Genomic DNA, 19,435 nt, shown 5'->3' on the forward strand with positions numbered 1-19,435 from the left:
ATTTGAATCCTGATCAGGCTTTCGATCACAATGGAAAAATGCATTGGAAAAAACGGATCCGCCATTTATGGACTTTAACTTTTTTTTCCTATTTTTCGGGTTTAACATGCAAAAGCCGGATCCGTTTTGACTGAACACACGGCGCCGGATCCGGCGTTAATGCAAGTCAATGGGAAAAAAGCCTGATCAGGCGTTCAGTCAAAGTGTTCAGGCTTTTTGGCCGGAGGTAAAAATACTGCATGCTACGTTTTTCTGAAAAGCCTGATCAGTCAAAAAGACTGAACAGAAGACTTCCTGATGCATCCTGAGGGACGGACTCTCCATTCAGAATGCATTAGGATAAAACTGATCAGTTCTTTTCCGGATTTGAGCCCCTAGGACGGAACTCAGCGCCGGAAAAGAAAAACGCTAGTGTGAAAGTACCCTAACAGGAAAATAAAATAAAAAAACAAGCAATTTACCTTTTTTTGGTCACCTTGTCCCCAACCAAAGAAAATGGGGTAGGACCGTTCTATTATGGGCCAGACATTCCATAAAATGCGTAATGCACGAGGCTTTTTTTTTTTTTTTTTTTGGGTTTTTTTTTACGCTTGGTATCGAGTATCGCAATACTTTATTATGGTATCGAAATCAAATAAAAATGTTGGTATCGTGACAACCCTAAGATTGAGGGATGTTTTATCTCCATGTGACCTCCTCCATACAGATTCTAGAGCTCCTGTATTAGAGTGTGTTATTCAGGAGCGAGTCTCTGAGGAACGTTCTCTCTTTTTTTTTTTTTTTTTTATGGTCTTACTGAGAAATGAAAGTGATAGTGATTGTGCTGTTTTCTTTAGAGACGCTGACCATGGATTCCAGTGCTGAGCAGGAGACACGGCTGTGCGGAAACTGGTGAGTAATGTGTCATAATGGCAGCTTGTGGATTGCTTTTTATGGGCAGAGGACAGAAATGTCTCAGGGATCGGTTCTGGTGCTATGTAATACCAGTGACATATCCATACAGAACATCAGAGGTTTGTTCTGGAGCCTCCATTGCAGGTTTTGACAAAAAGTAGGAGCTGGTGCTGCTGTTTCTGCTAGTGGTAGTAGTTGTAGCTCAGGCAGAGGCAGTGGAGCCTCCTGGGCAGACATTTGGCCACGAGGCGTCTGCTCGGTGAAGGCTTCGGCAAGCTGAGTACAGAGCGTATCCTTGTAATGGGCCACTGCCCAGCAGAGTGCCAGAAGCCTGACAGACTCAATCCAGGTGCTGCTTGAATCCTGACCTTCTGTGTTTGAATTATTATTTTTTCCTATTCCGGAACAGAAAAAAAAAGGAAAATTTGCTACAGATGTAAACCTAATAGCAAAACTACACAATAATCTGTACTAAAGTACAATGCATAAGAATGCAAACCCCCATCCACATGCAGAGGTAAAATACTCTGCAATAGGTAATATCTGCATGAAATTCCATTGCAGACTGTATGTAAGACACCTGTGTTACTGGCTCTGTATAAGGAAGTTCTAATGAGGGCCTACACATTAGATGAAAGACATCAGAATCCACCAGTTTTGGTAGAACCAGATGACCTCATACTTGGCAACTTTCAAGGAAAAAAAAGGGATCCTCCGACACCTAGAAGAGTTGGCATATCTCCCCATGTGTGGTAATGGGATGCTGCATCATCAGACTTGGCATCGGCGTCCAAACATACATTGAGGCGGCGGGGCTGTCACAAAAAGTGGAGTGGCCTCTAATAAAATAATGTGGTCTGAGAAAAAGGACATTTAAAGAGGACCTTTCTTTTCTTTTTTTTTTTTTTTTTTTTTTTTTTTTTTTCTTTTTTTTTTAGATAAGTACCTTTCCTGCCACCCTGCCTGTTTCTTTCAAATATCACTCGTACGCCCCGCTGTGCCCCCCTGTAGTTTTCCCGCTCAGTATGTTAATCCTGAGCATCGGTACAGGGAGGAGGAGACACCAGGGTTTTTTAATGGGCGTCTCCTTCTCACTGGCTGTGCCATGGTCCAATCACAGTGGAGAGCATCCCAACCATGGAGAAAAAAACTGACTGACTGTGTACAGCTATCAGTGACTGACAGCTACCTATGTATACACATTTACATAGAGAATACCATCCATGACTGATAACACCTCCCCATGTACAGCTATCAGTGACTGACAGCTACCTATGTATACACACTTACATAGAGAATACCATCCATCACTGATGACACCTTTCCCGTGTACAGCTATCAGTGACTGACAGCTATCTCTGTATACACACTTAGGCCTCATTCTGCAAAAAGCGGAAGCCGCCCGTGTGCCTTCCGCAATTTGCAGAACGGGCGGCCTATTGTAGAAATGCCTTTTCTTGTCCACAAAACTGACGAGAATAGGACATAATATATTTTTTTTGCGGGGCCACGGAACGGAGCAAAGGATGCGGACAGAACACGGAGTGCTGTCCGCATCTTTTGCGGCCCCATTGAAGTGAATGGGTCCGCATCAGAGCCTCGAAAACTGCGGCTTGGATGCGGACCCGAACAACGTGTGCATGAGGCCTTACATAGAGAATGCTATCAATCACTAATACCATCTCCCCTGTGTACAGCTATCAGAGACTGACCACTATCTATGTCGGGCATGTCCAAACTGCGGCCCTCCAGCTGTTGCAAAACTAAAACTCCCAGCATGCCCTAATAGCTGTAAGCTATCCAGGCATGCTGGGAGTTGTAGTTTTGCAACAGCTGGAGGGCCGCAGTTTGGACATGCCTGATCTACGTATACACACTTACACAGAGAATACTATCAATCACTGATAACACTTCCTGTGTACAGATATCAGTAACTGACAGCTATCTGTATACACACTTACACAGAGAATACTATTAATCACTGATGTCCTATTAGTGCCATTTTGCCCTGAACTCATGAATGGCAGGGAAAATAAGCCTAAGGGACCATTCACACGTCCGTATGTGTTTTGCAGATCTGCAAAACACGGACACCAGCAATGTGCGTTTTGCATTTTGCGAACCGCACATCGCCGGCACTCTCCTATAAAATGCCTTTTCTTGTCCGCAATTGCGGACAAGAATAGGACATGTTCTATTTTTTTTTTTGCGGAACGTAAGTGCGGATCCGCAAATGCGGATGCGGACAGCACATTCCAGCCCCATTGAAAATGAATGGGTCCGCACCTGTTCCGAAAAATTGCAGAACGGATGCGGACCCATTTTGCGGACGTGTGTATAGACCCTAAGACTTTTTTTTATTTTTTTATAGGGAGTAAAATGTCCTATACAGAAGTCATTGTGATCTCTGCCTGGTTTAATACTGAATATCCTAGTGACAGATTCTCTTAAAATGAGAATGAAAAGTTACAGCAAGACCGTTCTTTATCCACCTTTTAATCTTACTCTTTTTGTATTGTTTATATAGTAAACGTGACATTCCTGTGGTTAACTTCACCATCCATGAGATTCACTGCAGACGCAATATCATCATATGTAAGCTGTGCAAAGAGCCGATCCCCAGAAGTGAGATGGAGGATCACCATGCCAGTGAGCATGCCCTGGTAAGAGTTGGCAGGAATAGTTTTATGTATTAGGTACTGAAGATTATTCATTTTGGACACCATAATGCATTTAAAAGTGTTTTCTGTTTTTTATTATTTATGATGTATTTGTGTTACAATAATGTGTTATTTTCAGGTCAAACAAAGAAAATACTGTCACTTGGCCGTATGAGGGCTTGTTTTTTGCGGGGCATGGTTAATTTTCTAATTCCACCATTTACCATTGCATACAATATAGTGGGCAGCTGTAAAAAAAAATTCCAAATGGTGTGAAATTGGAAAAAAAAAACGTAGTTCTGTAGCAGTTTTATGGGTTTTGTTTTCACGACTTTCCCCATATGGTAAAACTTGCGTATATTAACCAATCAGATTCAGATTCCACCTTTCATTTTCCAAAGGAACTGTCAAAAATGAAAGGTGGAATCTGGTTGCTATGGGCAACTTTCACATTAGTGTTTTTTTGCGGATCCGTCATGGATCTGCAAAAATGCTTCCGTTACAATAATACAACCGCATGCATCCGTCATGAACGGATCCGGTTGTATTATGTCTTCCATAGCCATGACGGATCCGTCTTGAACGCAATTGAAAGCCAATAGGAGACAGATCTGTTTTTCTATTGTGCCAGATTGTGTCAGAGAAAACATTGTGTGCCAGGACGCATCCGTTTTGCTCCGCTTCGAGAGGCGGACAGCAAAACACTGCAGGCAGCCTCCGGAGCGGAATGGTGACTGAACGGAGGCAAACTGATGCATTCTGAGCGGATCCTTTTCAATACAGAATGCATTAGGGCAAAACTGATCCGTTTTGGACCGCTTGTGAGAGCCCATGACGGATCTCGCAAACGCAAAGCTAAAACGCGAGTGTGAAAGTGTCCGCCAGTTCTACTATACACCAGTTTGATAAATTTCCCCCATAGTATTTCTTGTGTTTTTTTTAATACTGAAAAAACAAGACAAAAAAAACCTTTGAAAAAAAAATTTTTGAGGGCTCATTTTTTGCTAAGGGCAATCTGTACTTTTCATTGATACCAATTTCCAGTATGTAAGCTGATCAGTTTTTATTACATTTTTTGTGGGAAGTGAAGTGACCAAAAAATGAAAAAAATAATTCCATTTTGCCTTTTTTCTGTTTCGCCATTTGTGATAAATGTTTTTATCTTTTAATAGTATCGACATATCGTTTTGGGGAAAGGGAGGGGAGTTGAATTTTTATGTATTGTTTTACATTTTAATTTTTAAAACCTTTTTTTATAGTTCCCACAGGGAACTGTATCAAGCAATCATTAGATTGTTTCTCTCAAACACTCCAATGCATTAACATTGGAGTGTATGAGAAATACACTTTGAGGCACATTTATTAAGACCAGTGTTTTAGACATCGGTCTTAAAGGGAACCTGTCACCCAAAAATCGCCTATTAAGCTGTTTACAGTACCTTATAGTGCTGTATAGTCGTTTCCTGATGCACTTTTTGTTAGTTTTGCAGCATGTATGCTCAGTCAGAAATCGATGTTATATTCAGCTGCTGCCCCGTGCTTCAAGTCAGGCTTGAAGTCACGGGGGCAGCGGCCTCGGCGTCTTACATGGCCCTCTCCCCGCCCCCTGCCTCTGTGACTGACAGCCGAAATCCGATTCCGGGACCGCGCTCAACGGCCGCATGCGCAGTAAAGGGCGGCAGGAGCGCGGTCCCGGCTGCCGCGCGTACTACGCGCCGTCTTACTTTCGCCGCACTGCGCATGCGCCCGACATCCTGTATCAAACGCGCCCGCGCCCAGATGAGGGCGCGGGCGCGTTTGATACAGGATGTCGGGCGCATGCGCAGTGCGGCGAAAGTAAGACGGCGCGTAGTACGCGCGGCAGCCGGGACCGCGCTCCTGCCGCCCTTTACTGCGCATGCGGCCGTTGAGCGCGGTCCCGGAATCGGATTTCGGCTGTCAGTCACAGAGGCAGGGGGCGGGGAGAGGGCCATGTAAGACGCCGAGGCCGCTGCCCCCGTGACTTCAAGCCTGACTTGAAGCACGGGGCAGCAGCTGAATATAACATCGATTTCTGACTGAGCATACATGCTGCAAAACTAACAAAAAGTGCATCAGGAAACGACTATACAGCACTATAAGGTACTGTAAACAGCTTAATAGGCGATTTTTGGGTGACAGGTTCCCTTTAACAAAGGCCACAGCTAGTTGTGGATTGCCTAAGTTATGAAGAGTCGCCGGACTCTACTGAGCTGTCTTACATTTAGGCCTCATGCACACGACCGTTGTGCCGTTTTTCGTTTTTTTTCGCGGACCCATTGACTTTCAATGGGTCCGTGGAAAAATCGGAAAATGCACTGTTTTGCAGCCGAGACCGTGATCCGTGTATCCTGTCCGTCAAAAAAATATGACCTGTCCTATTTTTTTTTTTGACTGACAACGGTTCACGGACCCATTCAAGTCAATGGGTCCGTGAAAGAACACGGATGCACACAAGATTGGCATCCGTGTCCGTGATCCGTGGCCGTAGGTTACTTTTATACAGACGGATCCGAAGATCCGTCTGCATAAAAGCTTTTTCAGAGCTGAGTTTTCACTTTGTGAAAACTCAGATCCGACAGTATATTCTAACACAGAGGCGTTCCCATAGTGATGGGGACGCTTCTAGTTAGAATATACTAAAAGAACTGTGTACATGACTGCCCCCCCCCCCCCCTCCCTCCCCTGTAGTTAACTTGTTGGTGGCCAGTGGGCCCTCTCCCCTCCCTCCCCCTCCTAATTAAAATCTCCCCCCCTATCATTGGTGGCAGTGGAGAGTACCGATCGGAGTCCCAGTTTAATCGCTGGGGCTCCGATCAGTAACCATGGCAACCGGGACGCTACTGCAGTCCCGGTTGCCATGGTTACTTAGCAATTTGTAGAAGCATCATACTTACCTGCGAGCTGCGATGTCTGTGTCTAGCCGGGAGCTCCTCCTACTGGTAAGTGACAGGTCTGTGCGGCACATTGCCTAATGATCTGTCACTTACCAGTAGGAGGAGCTCCCGGCCGTACACAGACATCGCAGCTCGCAGGTAAGTATGATGCTTCTACAACTTGCTGAGTAACCATGGCAACCGGGACTGCAGTAGTGTCCCGGTTGCCATGGTTACCGATCTGAGCCCCAGCGATTAAACTGGGACTCCGATCGGTACTCTCCACTGGCTACCAAAGAGTTAACTACAAGGAAAGGGGCTGGCTACCAACGAGTTAACTACAGGGGAGGGAGGGGGGGCCCACTGGCCACCAATAAGTTAACTACAGGGGGGGGGGGGCCCGCACTGGCCACCAATGGCCACCAATGAGTTTAGTATATTCTAACCTGAAGCGTCCCCATCACCATGGGAAGGCCTCTGTGTTAGAATATACTGTCGGATCTGAGTTTCACGATCTAACTCATATGCGACAGTATATTCTAACATAGAGGCGTTCCCATGGTGATGGGGACGCTTCAAGTTAAAATATACCATCGGATTGGAGAAAACGCCGATCCGATGGTATAAAGGGACTCCTGACTTTACATTAAAAGTCAATGGGGGACGGATCCGTTTGCAATCGCACCATATTGTGTCAACGTCAAACGGATCCGTCCCCATTGACTTGCATTGTAATTCAGGACGGATCCGTTTGGCTCAGCACGGCCAGGCGGGCACCAAAACGACTTTTTTTTTCATGTCCGTGGATCCTCCAAAAATCAAGGAAGACCCACGGGCGAAAAAACGGTCACGGACCTACGGACCCCGTTTTTGCGGACCGTGAAAAAATACTGTCGTGTGCATGAGGCCTTAGCCTGAAACAATGTAGAAAATGGTAAATGAAACGGAATTACCTGCCCGTGCCACGCCCCCTTGTTCAGACCTGGCGTGAGCGGGGAAAAATCGCAGATTACGGCACAACTAACCATTGCGTCGCAATCTGCACCTGGATTTCAGCTTGATAAATGACCCCCTATGTTCCTATGGAGCCCACACGATCAGCTTTACGGCCATTTGCGGACTAAAGTCCAGAGGGCCTACTGTTTGAACCAAGCAAAGCAGGCACCATCTTTAAAGTCCGGTAAGGGGTTAAAGAGATTATCCTGGAAAAAGTAATGATGACTTATCCTCGGGATAGGTCATGATTTTCACATTAGTGTGGGTCCAAGTCCTGGTATCCCTGCCAATCATCTGTTTCAGGGAGCTGCTATGCCCACCAAAGCTGTGTGAGTGATGCAAGCTGCCGACAGCTTTCCAAGCACAGCGCTGTACATTGTATAGTGGCAGTGCTTGGTATTGCAGCTCGGCCCCATTGACTTGGATGGAGCGGAGCTGCAGCCAGGACATGTGACTGATGTACAGTGATGTCACTGGTCTAGGAAGAGGCTGCGGCATTTAAGGCCTCTTCTAACAGCTGATCAGTGGGGATCCCAGGTGCTGCACCCGCACAGATCTGACCTATCCTGGGGATAACTCAGAAATAACTTATCTAGGATAACCCCTTTAATGGTTGTTTTTTTAACTTTTTTTAACTTTTCCATACACATAGGCATATGAGGGCTTGTGAGTCGTACATTGTATAGCGTCCGTGCTCTGCCCCATTCACTTCTATGGGGCTGAGCTGCTCCTAGGACACGTGAACGATGAACATGTCATCACTGGCCTAGGAAAAGCAGAGAGAAGGCTGCGGTGCTCAAAGGAGAACAGCACCGGCTCCTTCTCAAACAGCTGATCAGCAGAGGTCCCTGGTGTCGGACCCCCACCGATCAGATACTGACCTATCAGAGGATAAAAATCTCATAAAACCCCTTTAACATTCCATACAATGTATTGGAAAGCCAAAAATTATTAATTATTATTAAGAAGGTGGAATTATGGGAAAAATACAATTCCACTATTGTTTTACGGGTTTTGTATTTACTGCATTCATTGGGCTTCAAAAATGCTACTTCACCTTTTATTCTGTGGTTATGTATGATTACTAGTGTGTGTATGGCTTTTTGGAAGGTTTGGCAACAAAAAAACAGCAATACAAGCATTTAGATATTTTTCTCTGTTATGGCGTCACCGTACAGGATAAATACTTTTATATTTTAATAGTGCAGGCTTTTTTGGATGCAATGATACAAATTATTATTATTATTTATTTTTCTTTGTGGTGTATAATGTGAAAAGGATCTGATTTGAATTTTTAAATGTTTTGGATGTTTTTATAAACTTTTTTTTTTAAAGTTTATTATTTGTTCTCCAAGAGGACTGGAATGTACAGTCATTAGGAACTGTAGAAGGCCCTAGCCTGCCACAGCAAGTGAGTGACTGTTGCAGTCTCATTGGGAAGGGAAGGGGGGGAAGGGAGGTAAGGAATAACTTCTCATATGTTGTGGTTGCAATTGACCATGGAATCTAAGGCGTTAAATGTTCATGATTGAAAACTATGGTTCACATTCACAGAATAAGGGCTCATGCACACGACTGTTGTTTGGGCTCGCATGTGGCTCTAATGCGGACCCATTTACTTAAATGGAGCCGCAAAAGATGCGGATTCTTGTCCGATTTGCGGCATTTCTATCATGGGCCGCCTGTTCCGTTCCACAAATCGAGGAACGCACACTAGTGGCATCCGTGTTTTGCGGATCGGCAGTTTGCGTACAGCAAAACACGGCACGGACGCGTGCATGAGCCCTTAGGCATAACATCTGATCGGAGGGGGTCTGACCAATGGGACCCCTGCTGATCCCGAGAATGGGGGGCCCTTTTCCTCCCCATTTGTGGTCATGCATTCTCGCTGCCACTCCATTCAGCACTATGGGGCTGCCAGAGGTAGCTTAGCTCTTGTACTTGGATTTCTGTAGTAGCAGTGCCAGTGAGCATGCATGATCACTGCTCCATTTAAACAGGGGAAACTGGACCCCCATTCTCGTGATCAGCAGCAGTCCCATTGGTCGGACCACCGCCGATCAGGTCCTTATGTCCTATTCTTTGGATAAGCCGTCTTAATGGGACAACAGATTATTCTGGTTTTATGTAGGTATTGTACAGTGCAAAGTTCTACAACCTTTTTGTATACACTGGAACAGATATATCAAACTTTTTACATTACTTTTAATTATGGCACATACCATACTTTGTGACTTTTCACTTCTCTCAACACTTTTCAAAAGTGGTAAGTACAGTGGGTGAGGCTTAGATGAGGGGTAGAAAGATACTTAGTGAAACTGGCATAAATTGTAATTAAAATCTGTGCCAGCTCATAGTTGTAGAAGATGCGCCAAATTTATTAAGAGGCCTGCGTCTTTCAATAAATATGTTGCATTTTACGCCAATGACCTTTAAGACTGGTGTATGAAATGCCAGTCTTACTATATCTTACCCACTGTTTCAGTTTCTCACTGTCTTTTTTTTTTCTGTCAGGGTACAGCTGAACAGTTTTCAGAAGTCAGAAGTGGATTCGAAAGCCATCAGAAATATATAATAAAGTAAAGATTTATTCTTCTCTTTCCTGGTGGATCCACCTCTGGCTTTGGCTGAAAATCCTGCAGGCAAATCTGCCTCAAAACCTCCTCCAATAAACGGTGATGGCCGTAGCCTTGGTGAATGGAAACATCCAAGGTTTTTATCCAGGGGCTGATGAAGTCTGTTAAATTCAGTGAATGAACATTCGTTGTTCAGTTGTGGTTTTTTAACAGTTTATTGTATAAACCATGCCTAAAATATTCAGGTCTAGTTTATAGATCTCATTTTTCTATTGCAGGTGACTTGCAAATGCAGCATGACCATGGAGAAGTGTGCACTGGAGGAACATGAGGTCAGTTTATCGTGTACTTCTGTTCTTATGTTCGCGGGTAGAATGCAGGTTTCTCAGGAATGTCTGTCTATTTTATAATGACCCCAATGTATTTGTGCTGGTCTCATTTGCTCACTTAAAAGGTCCATTCACACGTCCGTAGTGTATTGTGGATCCTCAATACACCCGGCCGGCACCCCCATAGAGCTGCCTATTTTTGTCCGCAACTGCGTACAAGAATAGGACATGTTCTATTTTTTTTTCGGCACAGCGGACCGGAAGATCGGGGGCACGCTCCGGAAATACGGATGCGGACAGCACACTGTGTGCTGTCCGCATCCATTCCTGCCCCATAGAGAATGAATGGGTTCTCACCCGTTCCACAGAATTGCGGAACGGTTGCAGACACATTCACGGACATGTGAAAGGACCCTAAGGGTCCATTCACGCATTCGCAAGTGTTTTGCGGTCCGCAAATTGGAGATCTGCACAACACTGAGACCGGCCATGTGCGTTCCGCATTTTGCGAACCACACGTGGTCGGCCCTGCAATAGAAATGCCTATTGTTGTCCGTGGCTGCGGACAAAAATAGGACATGCTCTTATATTTTATTTTTTCCCCATTGAAATGAATGAGTACACATCCGTTCTGCAAAATAGCGGATGCGGAGCCGTACATACGGATGTGTGAATAGACCCTGAAGGGAATTTGTCACCACCATACCCGTGTAAATGAATTGTTAGGCGTGTGATGGTCCTCTGAGTAAAACGCTCTTGGTCCCATCTTAGTTGTTGGCCTCATTCTGGAGAAATTTGTCTCATAATGAACTGTTCAGTGCAGCAAGCACGCCACCGTTGCACTGTAAGCCAGGCTTCTGTGTTCCTTGCAATTTTTGGTGCGGATTTGATGCAGTTTCACTGCAGATCTCACCGTTGCGTTGAATTGAGTTGTTGCAGATCTCAAAATCTGAACAGTAGATTAATTTCAACACCAAAGGAAAAGCAAAGTGTACACGACATTTGTGAAATATCATACACTTTGCTGGTACTGTATTATGCTGAACATTTTCCACGGGAGAATCTATACAGATAAAAACGTGTATGATCCGTAAAGTGTGCAGGTGGCATTAAGGTAATTTTTTTATTTTTTTCCTTCTTCTAAACTTTGTTTTTACAGACTAAGGGCACATGGGCGTGTGTGCCCTATGGCCGTGCTGCGGACCCCAAATAACGGTCAACAATGCACGGGCACCGTCCGTGTGCACGCTGTTTGCAGATGCAAACCAATTGACTTAAGTGGGTTATTTTATAAAAGCATGCTTAATCTTAGGGCCCATTCAGGCAGCCGTATGAACGAGTCCGCACCCGTTCCACAATTTTGCGTAACGGGTGCACACCCCTTCATTTCAACGGGGCCGCAAAAGATGTGGATGGCACACCGTGGAAAGGATAGAGCATGTCCTATTTTCCGCACTCCTGGACAAGAATAGGCTATTGTGGTTGAGGCCATGTGCGGTCCACAAAACACTACGGCCGTCTGAATTGAGTTCTTATGGGCATAATTCTGTACAGAAAATATATAGATCAGCCAACCTTCTAACTGTTGGAAAACCCCTACCTCGTGTTTTATTAATTTAATACTCCTTTTATTTTGTATGACTATTGCTTAAAGGGAACCTGTCACCGGGATTTTGGGTATGGAGCTGAGGACATGGGTTGCTAGATGGCAGCTAGCACATCCGCAATACCCAGTCCTCATAGCTCTGTGTGCTTTTATTGTGTAAAAAAAATGATTTGATAGATATGCAAATTAACCTGAGATGAGTCCTGTACGTGAGATGAGTCAGGACTCATCTCGGGGTAATTTGCGTATGTATCAAATCAGTTTTTTACACAATAAAAGCACAGAGCTATGGGGACTGGGTATTGCAGATGTTCTAGCGGCCATCTAGCAACCCATGTCCTCAGCTCCATACACAACATCCCAGTGACAGGTTCCCTTTAAAGAAGCAGTTCAAGCATTTTTTCTGGGACTTTTAATGCTAACTCTCCAGCAATATTCTAGCAGTGTTATGTGTTCCATTCATACAGTCTGAAGCCTCTTATTTCTTGTGATCACCAGCCTGACCACAAGTCAAGAGCGGGTTCTCCTATGTAGACAGGAGATCATTGTCCCCAGGTATGACCTGTGAATTACACCAGCATCTACTAAATCCCTCCTCGCACTTTCCCTCCCCACGGGGTTAACCTATTTTGTACCTCCCTATGCCCCCCCCCCATTTATAGAATGCTGCTGATGAGATCATTTCTGCTGTAGATAAGGGAATAGAAATGTAGTGATGTAGGTGCGTCCATTGAGTGATTAGTTGCAGTTAGGCCTCTTTCACAGGAGCGAGTTTTCCGTCCATATGCGAAGCATGTAGCATCCAGACCGAATCCTGACTCATTTGTGTACATGAGCGCCATTTATCACTGATTATCTCTGCATTGCAGATCGCAACATGTTCTTCAGTTTTTGTTACTGTGCATGAAAAAGACATCAAAAATGGATTGCATCCATGCGGAAAAAAACTGAAACACTGAATGAAATCACAGACAAAACTAATTGAACTTGCATGGAAGACCATCAGTTTTTCCCTGAATAGACCCTGACTCATTCCGTATCGCTCGTGTGCAATAAGCCTTATAAAAACTCCCCTCACTCACCCCTGCCTTTTTCTGGGTTCAGCGTAGAGTCCATTGTATTTCAAGGTGATGCAGCGTCATGCTGCTCTCCCCTGACTCCTGCTTGTGATGGGTATCCTCCCGTCTGCTCTTACAAGGCAGAGGAGAGCAGTGTGAAGTAGCATCTCTGTGGAGGGGGGTTTTTATAGGTAAAGGACACAAGTTCTACGTCACTGATCCATCACTTGCTGCCCTTAGCTAGGGCTCATAGCGCAGCATGTGCAGTGTATTGGGTCTTTACCCCCTCTGCCTCTGGATAGCAAGCAATAAATGGGAAATGTAGGTTGCAGGGCTGCACATGAGATTGCATTAGGGGAAACCCATCCGCATGAAAAAGGAGACAAGATGGCAGACAACCTTGAAAGCAAAATCAAGTACACACACGATATACTAAAGAGCCTCTAGCTTAGACCTCTTGCACACGACTGTATGGCTTTTTCTGTATTTTGCGGTCCTCAAAAAACAGATCCGCAGAAAAAAACGGATGACGTCCATGTGCATTCAGTTTTTTGCGGAACGGAACAGCTGGCCCCTGATAGAACAGTACTATCCTTGTCCGTTTTGCGGACAATAATAGGACATGTTCTATCTGTGAATGGAAATAAGGAAACGGAAGGCGTACGGAGTACCTTCCGTTTTTTTTTTGCGGATCCATTGAAATCAATGGTTCCGTATACGGAACGGAAATGGGGGGAAAAAAAGTTCATGTGCAAGAGGCCTTATTCTTTATTAAAAGCATACACTCCACTATATAGGCAAACATTTACTGGAAAGCTTCTTTAATCACCGTATAAATTAAAAGCTCTACAACTTTTTAACACAGATTTTGCGCCGAATTCCCACATTAAAACTGCATCAGTGTTCACAATATTGTCTGTGCTGAAAAAAACTAATGTGGAATCAAATTTTTATTTTTTAAATATGGATTTTCATTCCTGCTGATTTTGTGTGGGAGTTCTGAACCCACATCAAGAATGGACAGGTTATTTCCTTTTTTTGACAGTGTTTGACTTTTTATATTTTTTTATATATGGTTTAACATGCAGATTCCCCAATGTGATCGATGGAGAGGTTCTGCATCTGTTTTTAGTGCAGGATCTGGGCCAAAACCCACACCAAAAATCCTCTGTGTGAACATAACCCAAGGCCACCTCTACACATTGCAGAATACGCAAGTTTTTTCTGTGCAGAAAAACTGCAGAGTAGTACAGTACCAGCAAAGTGTATGACATTACACATATCTCATGTACACTTTGCGGATTGTTTCCATACAGAAATTGACCTGCATTGTGGATTACAGAAGCCACATTATGACAACACTTATGTTTGCGGTTTTAGTTGCAGATTTTACCCTTTTCAATGGAAGAGCGAGATCTGCTGCAAAACCTCATCTAATCCTCAATTAGAAATTGCGGACTTTGGTGCAGATGTACTGCAGAAATGCACGGAAATTCCTGTGGAAATTCTGTGCAGTCACCTGCACTTGTGTACTGTCACGCATTGCAGATTACGTGCAGACAAAACGCAGCATAAGGCCCCATGCACACGGCTGTGTGCGGGCAGTGGAACCACGGCCTGGATCCCTTCTGAGAGCAGGAGCGCACGGCGTCACTGGTTGCTATGACGCCGTGCGCTCCCTGCTGCCGGCACAGTACAGTAATACACTGGTATAGATCATACCAGTGTATGGCCCCATGCACACGGCCGTGTTTCACAGCCGTGTGCGGGCAGTGGAACCACGGCCTGGATCCCTTCTGAGAGCAGGAGCGCACGGCGTCACTGGTTGCTATGACGCCGTGCGCTCCCTGCTGCCGGCACAGTACAGTAATACACTGGTATAGATCATACCAGTGTATTACTGTATTGCGGCGGCAGCAGGGAGCGCACGGCGTCATAGCAACCAGTGACGCCGTGCGCTCCTGCTCTCAGGAGGGATCCAGGCCGCGGTTCCACGGCCCGCACACGGCTGTGAAACACGGCCGTGTGCATGGGGCCTAAGGGTCCATTCACACGTCTGTGGGGTACTGCGGATCCGCAATACACCCGGCCAGCACCCCCCATAGAACTGCCTATTCTTGTCCGCAATTGCGGACAAGAATAGGACATGTTCTATTTTTTTCCGGAGCCGCAGCCCGGAAGCTCGGGGCCGCGCTCCGGAAGTGCGGATCCGGAGAGCACATAGTGTGCTCTCCGCATCCATTCCTGCCCCGTTGAGAATTAATGGGTCCGCACCCGTTCCCGATATTGCAGAAAGGATGCGGACCCATTTGCGGACGTGTGAATGGACCATAATACAGTGCCTGTAAAGTGAAAGAGATTAGACAGATATCATGTACACTTAGCTTTTTTTCCATGCGGAAAAATGCTGAATTGACCTGGCGGAACATGTCGGTTATTTGTGCAATGTATTTATTTTTTGGTGCAGATTTTACCTTTTGCAGTGTCAGTGGTGAGATCTGCAGCAAATCAGCATAAAAACACAAAAATCCATATAAAAATCCATGCAGAAATTCTGTTGCACAACCTGCACTCGTGTACAGCCCAAGGCTACTTGCACACCGCAGATTTGTATGCAGAAAATCCTCATATCTGCAATAAAAATCACACACAAATCTCTACTATTTTTTATCGACGCTGTGGTTAGTGTGCTGATCGATTGGGGGTCCAGGGTGTCAGACCCCCACCGATCAGGTACTGATGACCTATCCAGAGAATAGGCCACCAGTAAAAATATATCTGTAAATCCCTTTAAACTTCTTGGGACTTTCAGCCTGGCTCATTATAATCGATTAGCATAGCTAATACACATCAGCCTAGAATGGAGAGGAATTTGCTTCTGCTGTGTTTAGCTTACATGGGGCTGCCTAGCTCTATACCTTACAGCAAACCAATCAGCTGTGTGAGCAGGACATGGTCAGGAAAGTTTTTCACCCCCTGAATAAAACAATTGTGAGAGTGATATATCTTGGGGTCCATTCACACGTCCATATGTGTTTTGCGGATCCGCAAAACACGGACACAGGCAATGTGCGTTCTGCATTTTGCGGACCGCACATCGCCGGCACTCTCAAAGAAAACGCCTTTTCTTGTCCACAATTGTGGACAAGAATAGGACATGTTCTATTTTTTTGCGGAATGGAAGTGCGGATCTGCAAATGCGGATGCGGACAGCACATTCCGGCCCCATTGAAAATGAATGGGTCTGCACCTGTTCTGCAAAATTGTGGAACGGATGCGGACCAATTTTGCGGACGTGTGAATGGACCCTAAGTTTTGGTTGAGTCTGCATTACTATTTTTGCACCATGTCGCATGTTATTTATTAAAGTTGTCACATCTTGTCTAGAAATGGTACTTAATTTATTTTGTACTCCACTCCCTACTGGAGTTAGGCTACTTTCACACTAGCGTTTTTGCTCGATCCGGCAGGGTTCAGCAAAAACGCTTCCGTTACTGATAATACAACCGTCTGCATCCGTTATGAACAGATCCGGTTGTATTTTCTTTAACATACCCAAGACAGATCCGTCATGAACTCCATTGAAAGTCAATGGAGAACAGATCCGTTTTCTGTTGTGTCATATAGTGTCAGAGTTAAAGGGGTTCTGCAGTTTTTCAAACTGATGATCTATCCTCTGATCGGCGGGGGTCCGACACCCAGCTGTTTAAGAAGGCAGCGGCGCTGGCAGTAGCGCCGCAGCCTTCTCGCTGTTTACCACAGGCCCAGTGACGTCATGACTAGTATCAATGGCCTGGACGGGGCTGTTCCGTTCACTTGAATAGAGCTTAGCATCGCCCAGGCCATTGATACTAGTTGTGACGTCACTGGGCCTGCGGTAAACAGCGAGAAGGCCGCGACGCTACTGCAAGCGCCACTGCCTTCTCAAACAGCTGATCGGCAGGGGTTCCGGGTGTCGGACCTCCGCCGATCAGATGCTGATGATCTATCCAGAGGATAGATCATCAGTTTGAAAAAACTGCAGAACCCCTTTAAACGTATCCGTCCCCATTGACTTACATTATGAGTCTTGCCGGATCCGTCTTGCTCTGCATCCCATGACGGAAAGCAAACTACAGCATGCTGCGGTTTGCTCTCCGGTATGAGAAAGGGACCGAATGCATTTTGGCACATTCTGTTCTGTTCAGTTACGTTTTGTCCTCATAGACAAGGAATGGGGACAAAACAGAAGCGTTTCTCTCTTGTATTGAGACCCTACCGCTCGTTAGCAATCATCTGACAGTATAAAAAGACAATGTAATACTGCCACTGATTACCCGTTCATCAGGTACTTGGGATCTTTTACATGTTAAAAAAATCCTGGTTTGCCGGCGGCAGATTACGCTGTGTAATAGGCACTCTGATGCCGGCAAACAATGAGACAGGGACGAGCGGTGCATTAGCGATCGCTTGCCCCTATGCTGCAGAGGAGATGGTTGCATGTAATGGCAGCAGTCTCCTCCTCTAGCGAGCAGACAATTGACGGAAGGGAACCACACCACACCCATTTCCCCACCTACTTTTCAGAACAGGAGTGAGTGGTAAAAATTCTAAAAGTCCTAAAACTTTTGTGCAAGGAAGCCCAGACAGTTGCGAATGCCCTGTTTTGTGACTTTTTGAAGCCAGGATTCTGGAGTGTAGGAGGTGATAAATTCCCCTCCGTGCAACAGAGATATTGGAAATGGTAAATAATAAGGCCTAAAGTATAAAGGAAATGAGCGTGGCTGTCCAGTGTTTAGTTTGTAACCCATTTAATTATAAGACTACAGAATAGAGCAGGCAAAGCTGGGCTACTGGTGTCTTTGTGCACATGGGGGTCATCTACCATCATTTTTGCGCCAGCTTTTAGCAATTAAAATAGTTGCAAATTTGCAAACATTTTTTTTAACCTCCTTGGACTATTTTATTGCACAATCAGCACTTTGGAGTGACTGTTCTGAAAAATGTAATAACTTTTATGCCTGAAAACAGTGAGGGCTGGTGTCGTTTTTATGATGACGCAAGGACTGCCGGAGGTGCGCCTAATTTATGACGAGGCACACGCCTCATCATAAATTAGCTGAATCCTATGGTTTTTGTAAATGACCCCATAGTCTTCTAATATAATTGCTTAGTTCTTTTCTTTTCCACCAAATTACATATTCAGTGTTTGTGTAGTTCTGCAGGTGGGAACCATTTGGAAATGGCAGGGCCTGGATCTTCTACTTGCCCAATACCAGACAAAATACTGAACAAACTAGTTCACCATGTTAGACAAGAATCAACATGTACATCACCAGGCGTGTAAGCTATTGGAGTACACTAGCACTAGGAGCCTACACTGTATTATACCATGTGCCTATGCAGAATGAGGATTGCCAACGTTTTCTGTACGGTGCCTCCTACGTTATCTCTACCCAGTCTTGCAGCACAGCCTGCCCTGGCACACCGCACTATGAGCTGTCACACTTACTGTTTGTTCTGTGACACTTAGGCCTCATGCACACGACCGTTGTGTGCATCCGCGTCTGTTCCTTCATTTTTTACAGTTTAGCAGAGGTCCCATAAATTTCTTTGGAGCTGTGAAGAAAAAAAAACTGATAGTCCTCCGTTTTTTCTCCGCGTCCGTGATTCCAGTCCGTCCAAAAAATATAACCGGTCCTATTCTTGTCAGTGGAAAACGGAGGACGGACCCATTCAAGTCAATGGGTCCGTCAAAAAAAAACGGATGCACAACTGGTATGTCATCAGTGTCCGCTTTTTTCTACAAGACCTTGGTGCAATAAAATTACACTTTTCATTAACCTTCCTTTTTTTTCCTCTGTCAGACAAAAAAAAAAGGAAGACACAAGGAAACACACTGTTGTGTGCATGAGGCCTTACTGACATAACCAGTTCCCCGTCTGTAAACGCATTGGGGGAGATTTACTGATTCTGCTTGAGACCTGCTTGCGCTTGCAAAATATGGATTACGTATAACATTGTAATACTAGAAATTACTATTTTTGTCTGCAAAACGGACAAAAATAGGATACGTTCTATAATTTTGCAGAACAGCACGTGGATAAAATCCCTGTGCTGTCTGCATTTTTTGGACGCTGACTGACCCAAACTACGGTTGTGTGCATGAGGCCTAAAATGTAGACTGGATAGGGACAGACACTTTTGTCTACCTTTAACCCCTTCAGGGCCGTGAGATTTTCCTTTTTTTTGCGTTTTTCACGGGAAGCCTTCCCATAGTCCTAACTTTTTTATTTTTCCATTCACATAGCCTTATGAGGGCTTATTTTTTTGAGGGACAACTTGTACTTTATAATTACATACCGTGTAGTAGGAAGCAGGAAAAAAAAATTCCAAATGGGGTAGAATTGGGAAAAAACGCAATTGAGATGAAGTTTTTTTTG

General features: G+C 44.9%; 1 protein-coding gene across 1 annotated transcript in view; it reads left to right on the forward strand.

The window, feature by feature from the left end:
- The window catches only part of TRAFD1 (TRAF-type zinc finger domain containing 1), a 53,420-nt gene that overhangs the window by 11,203 nt on the left and 22,782 nt on the right, over positions 1-19,435 (forward strand). Inside the window, exons 2-4 of the mRNA XM_044275796.1 lie at positions 837-891; positions 3,422-3,557; positions 10,299-10,352. Of these exons, the coding sequence (XP_044131731.1) occupies positions 848-891; positions 3,422-3,557; positions 10,299-10,352 (234 nt within the window). The 5' untranslated portion in view covers positions 837-847. The remainder of the gene's footprint in view (positions 1-836; positions 892-3,421; positions 3,558-10,298; positions 10,353-19,435) is intronic.

This window comes from Bufo gargarizans, chromosome 1 (assembly GCF_014858855.1).
Source record: "Bufo gargarizans isolate SCDJY-AF-19 chromosome 1, ASM1485885v1, whole genome shotgun sequence".
NCBI classification, from domain to species: domain Eukaryota; kingdom Metazoa; phylum Chordata; class Amphibia; order Anura; family Bufonidae; genus Bufo; species Bufo gargarizans.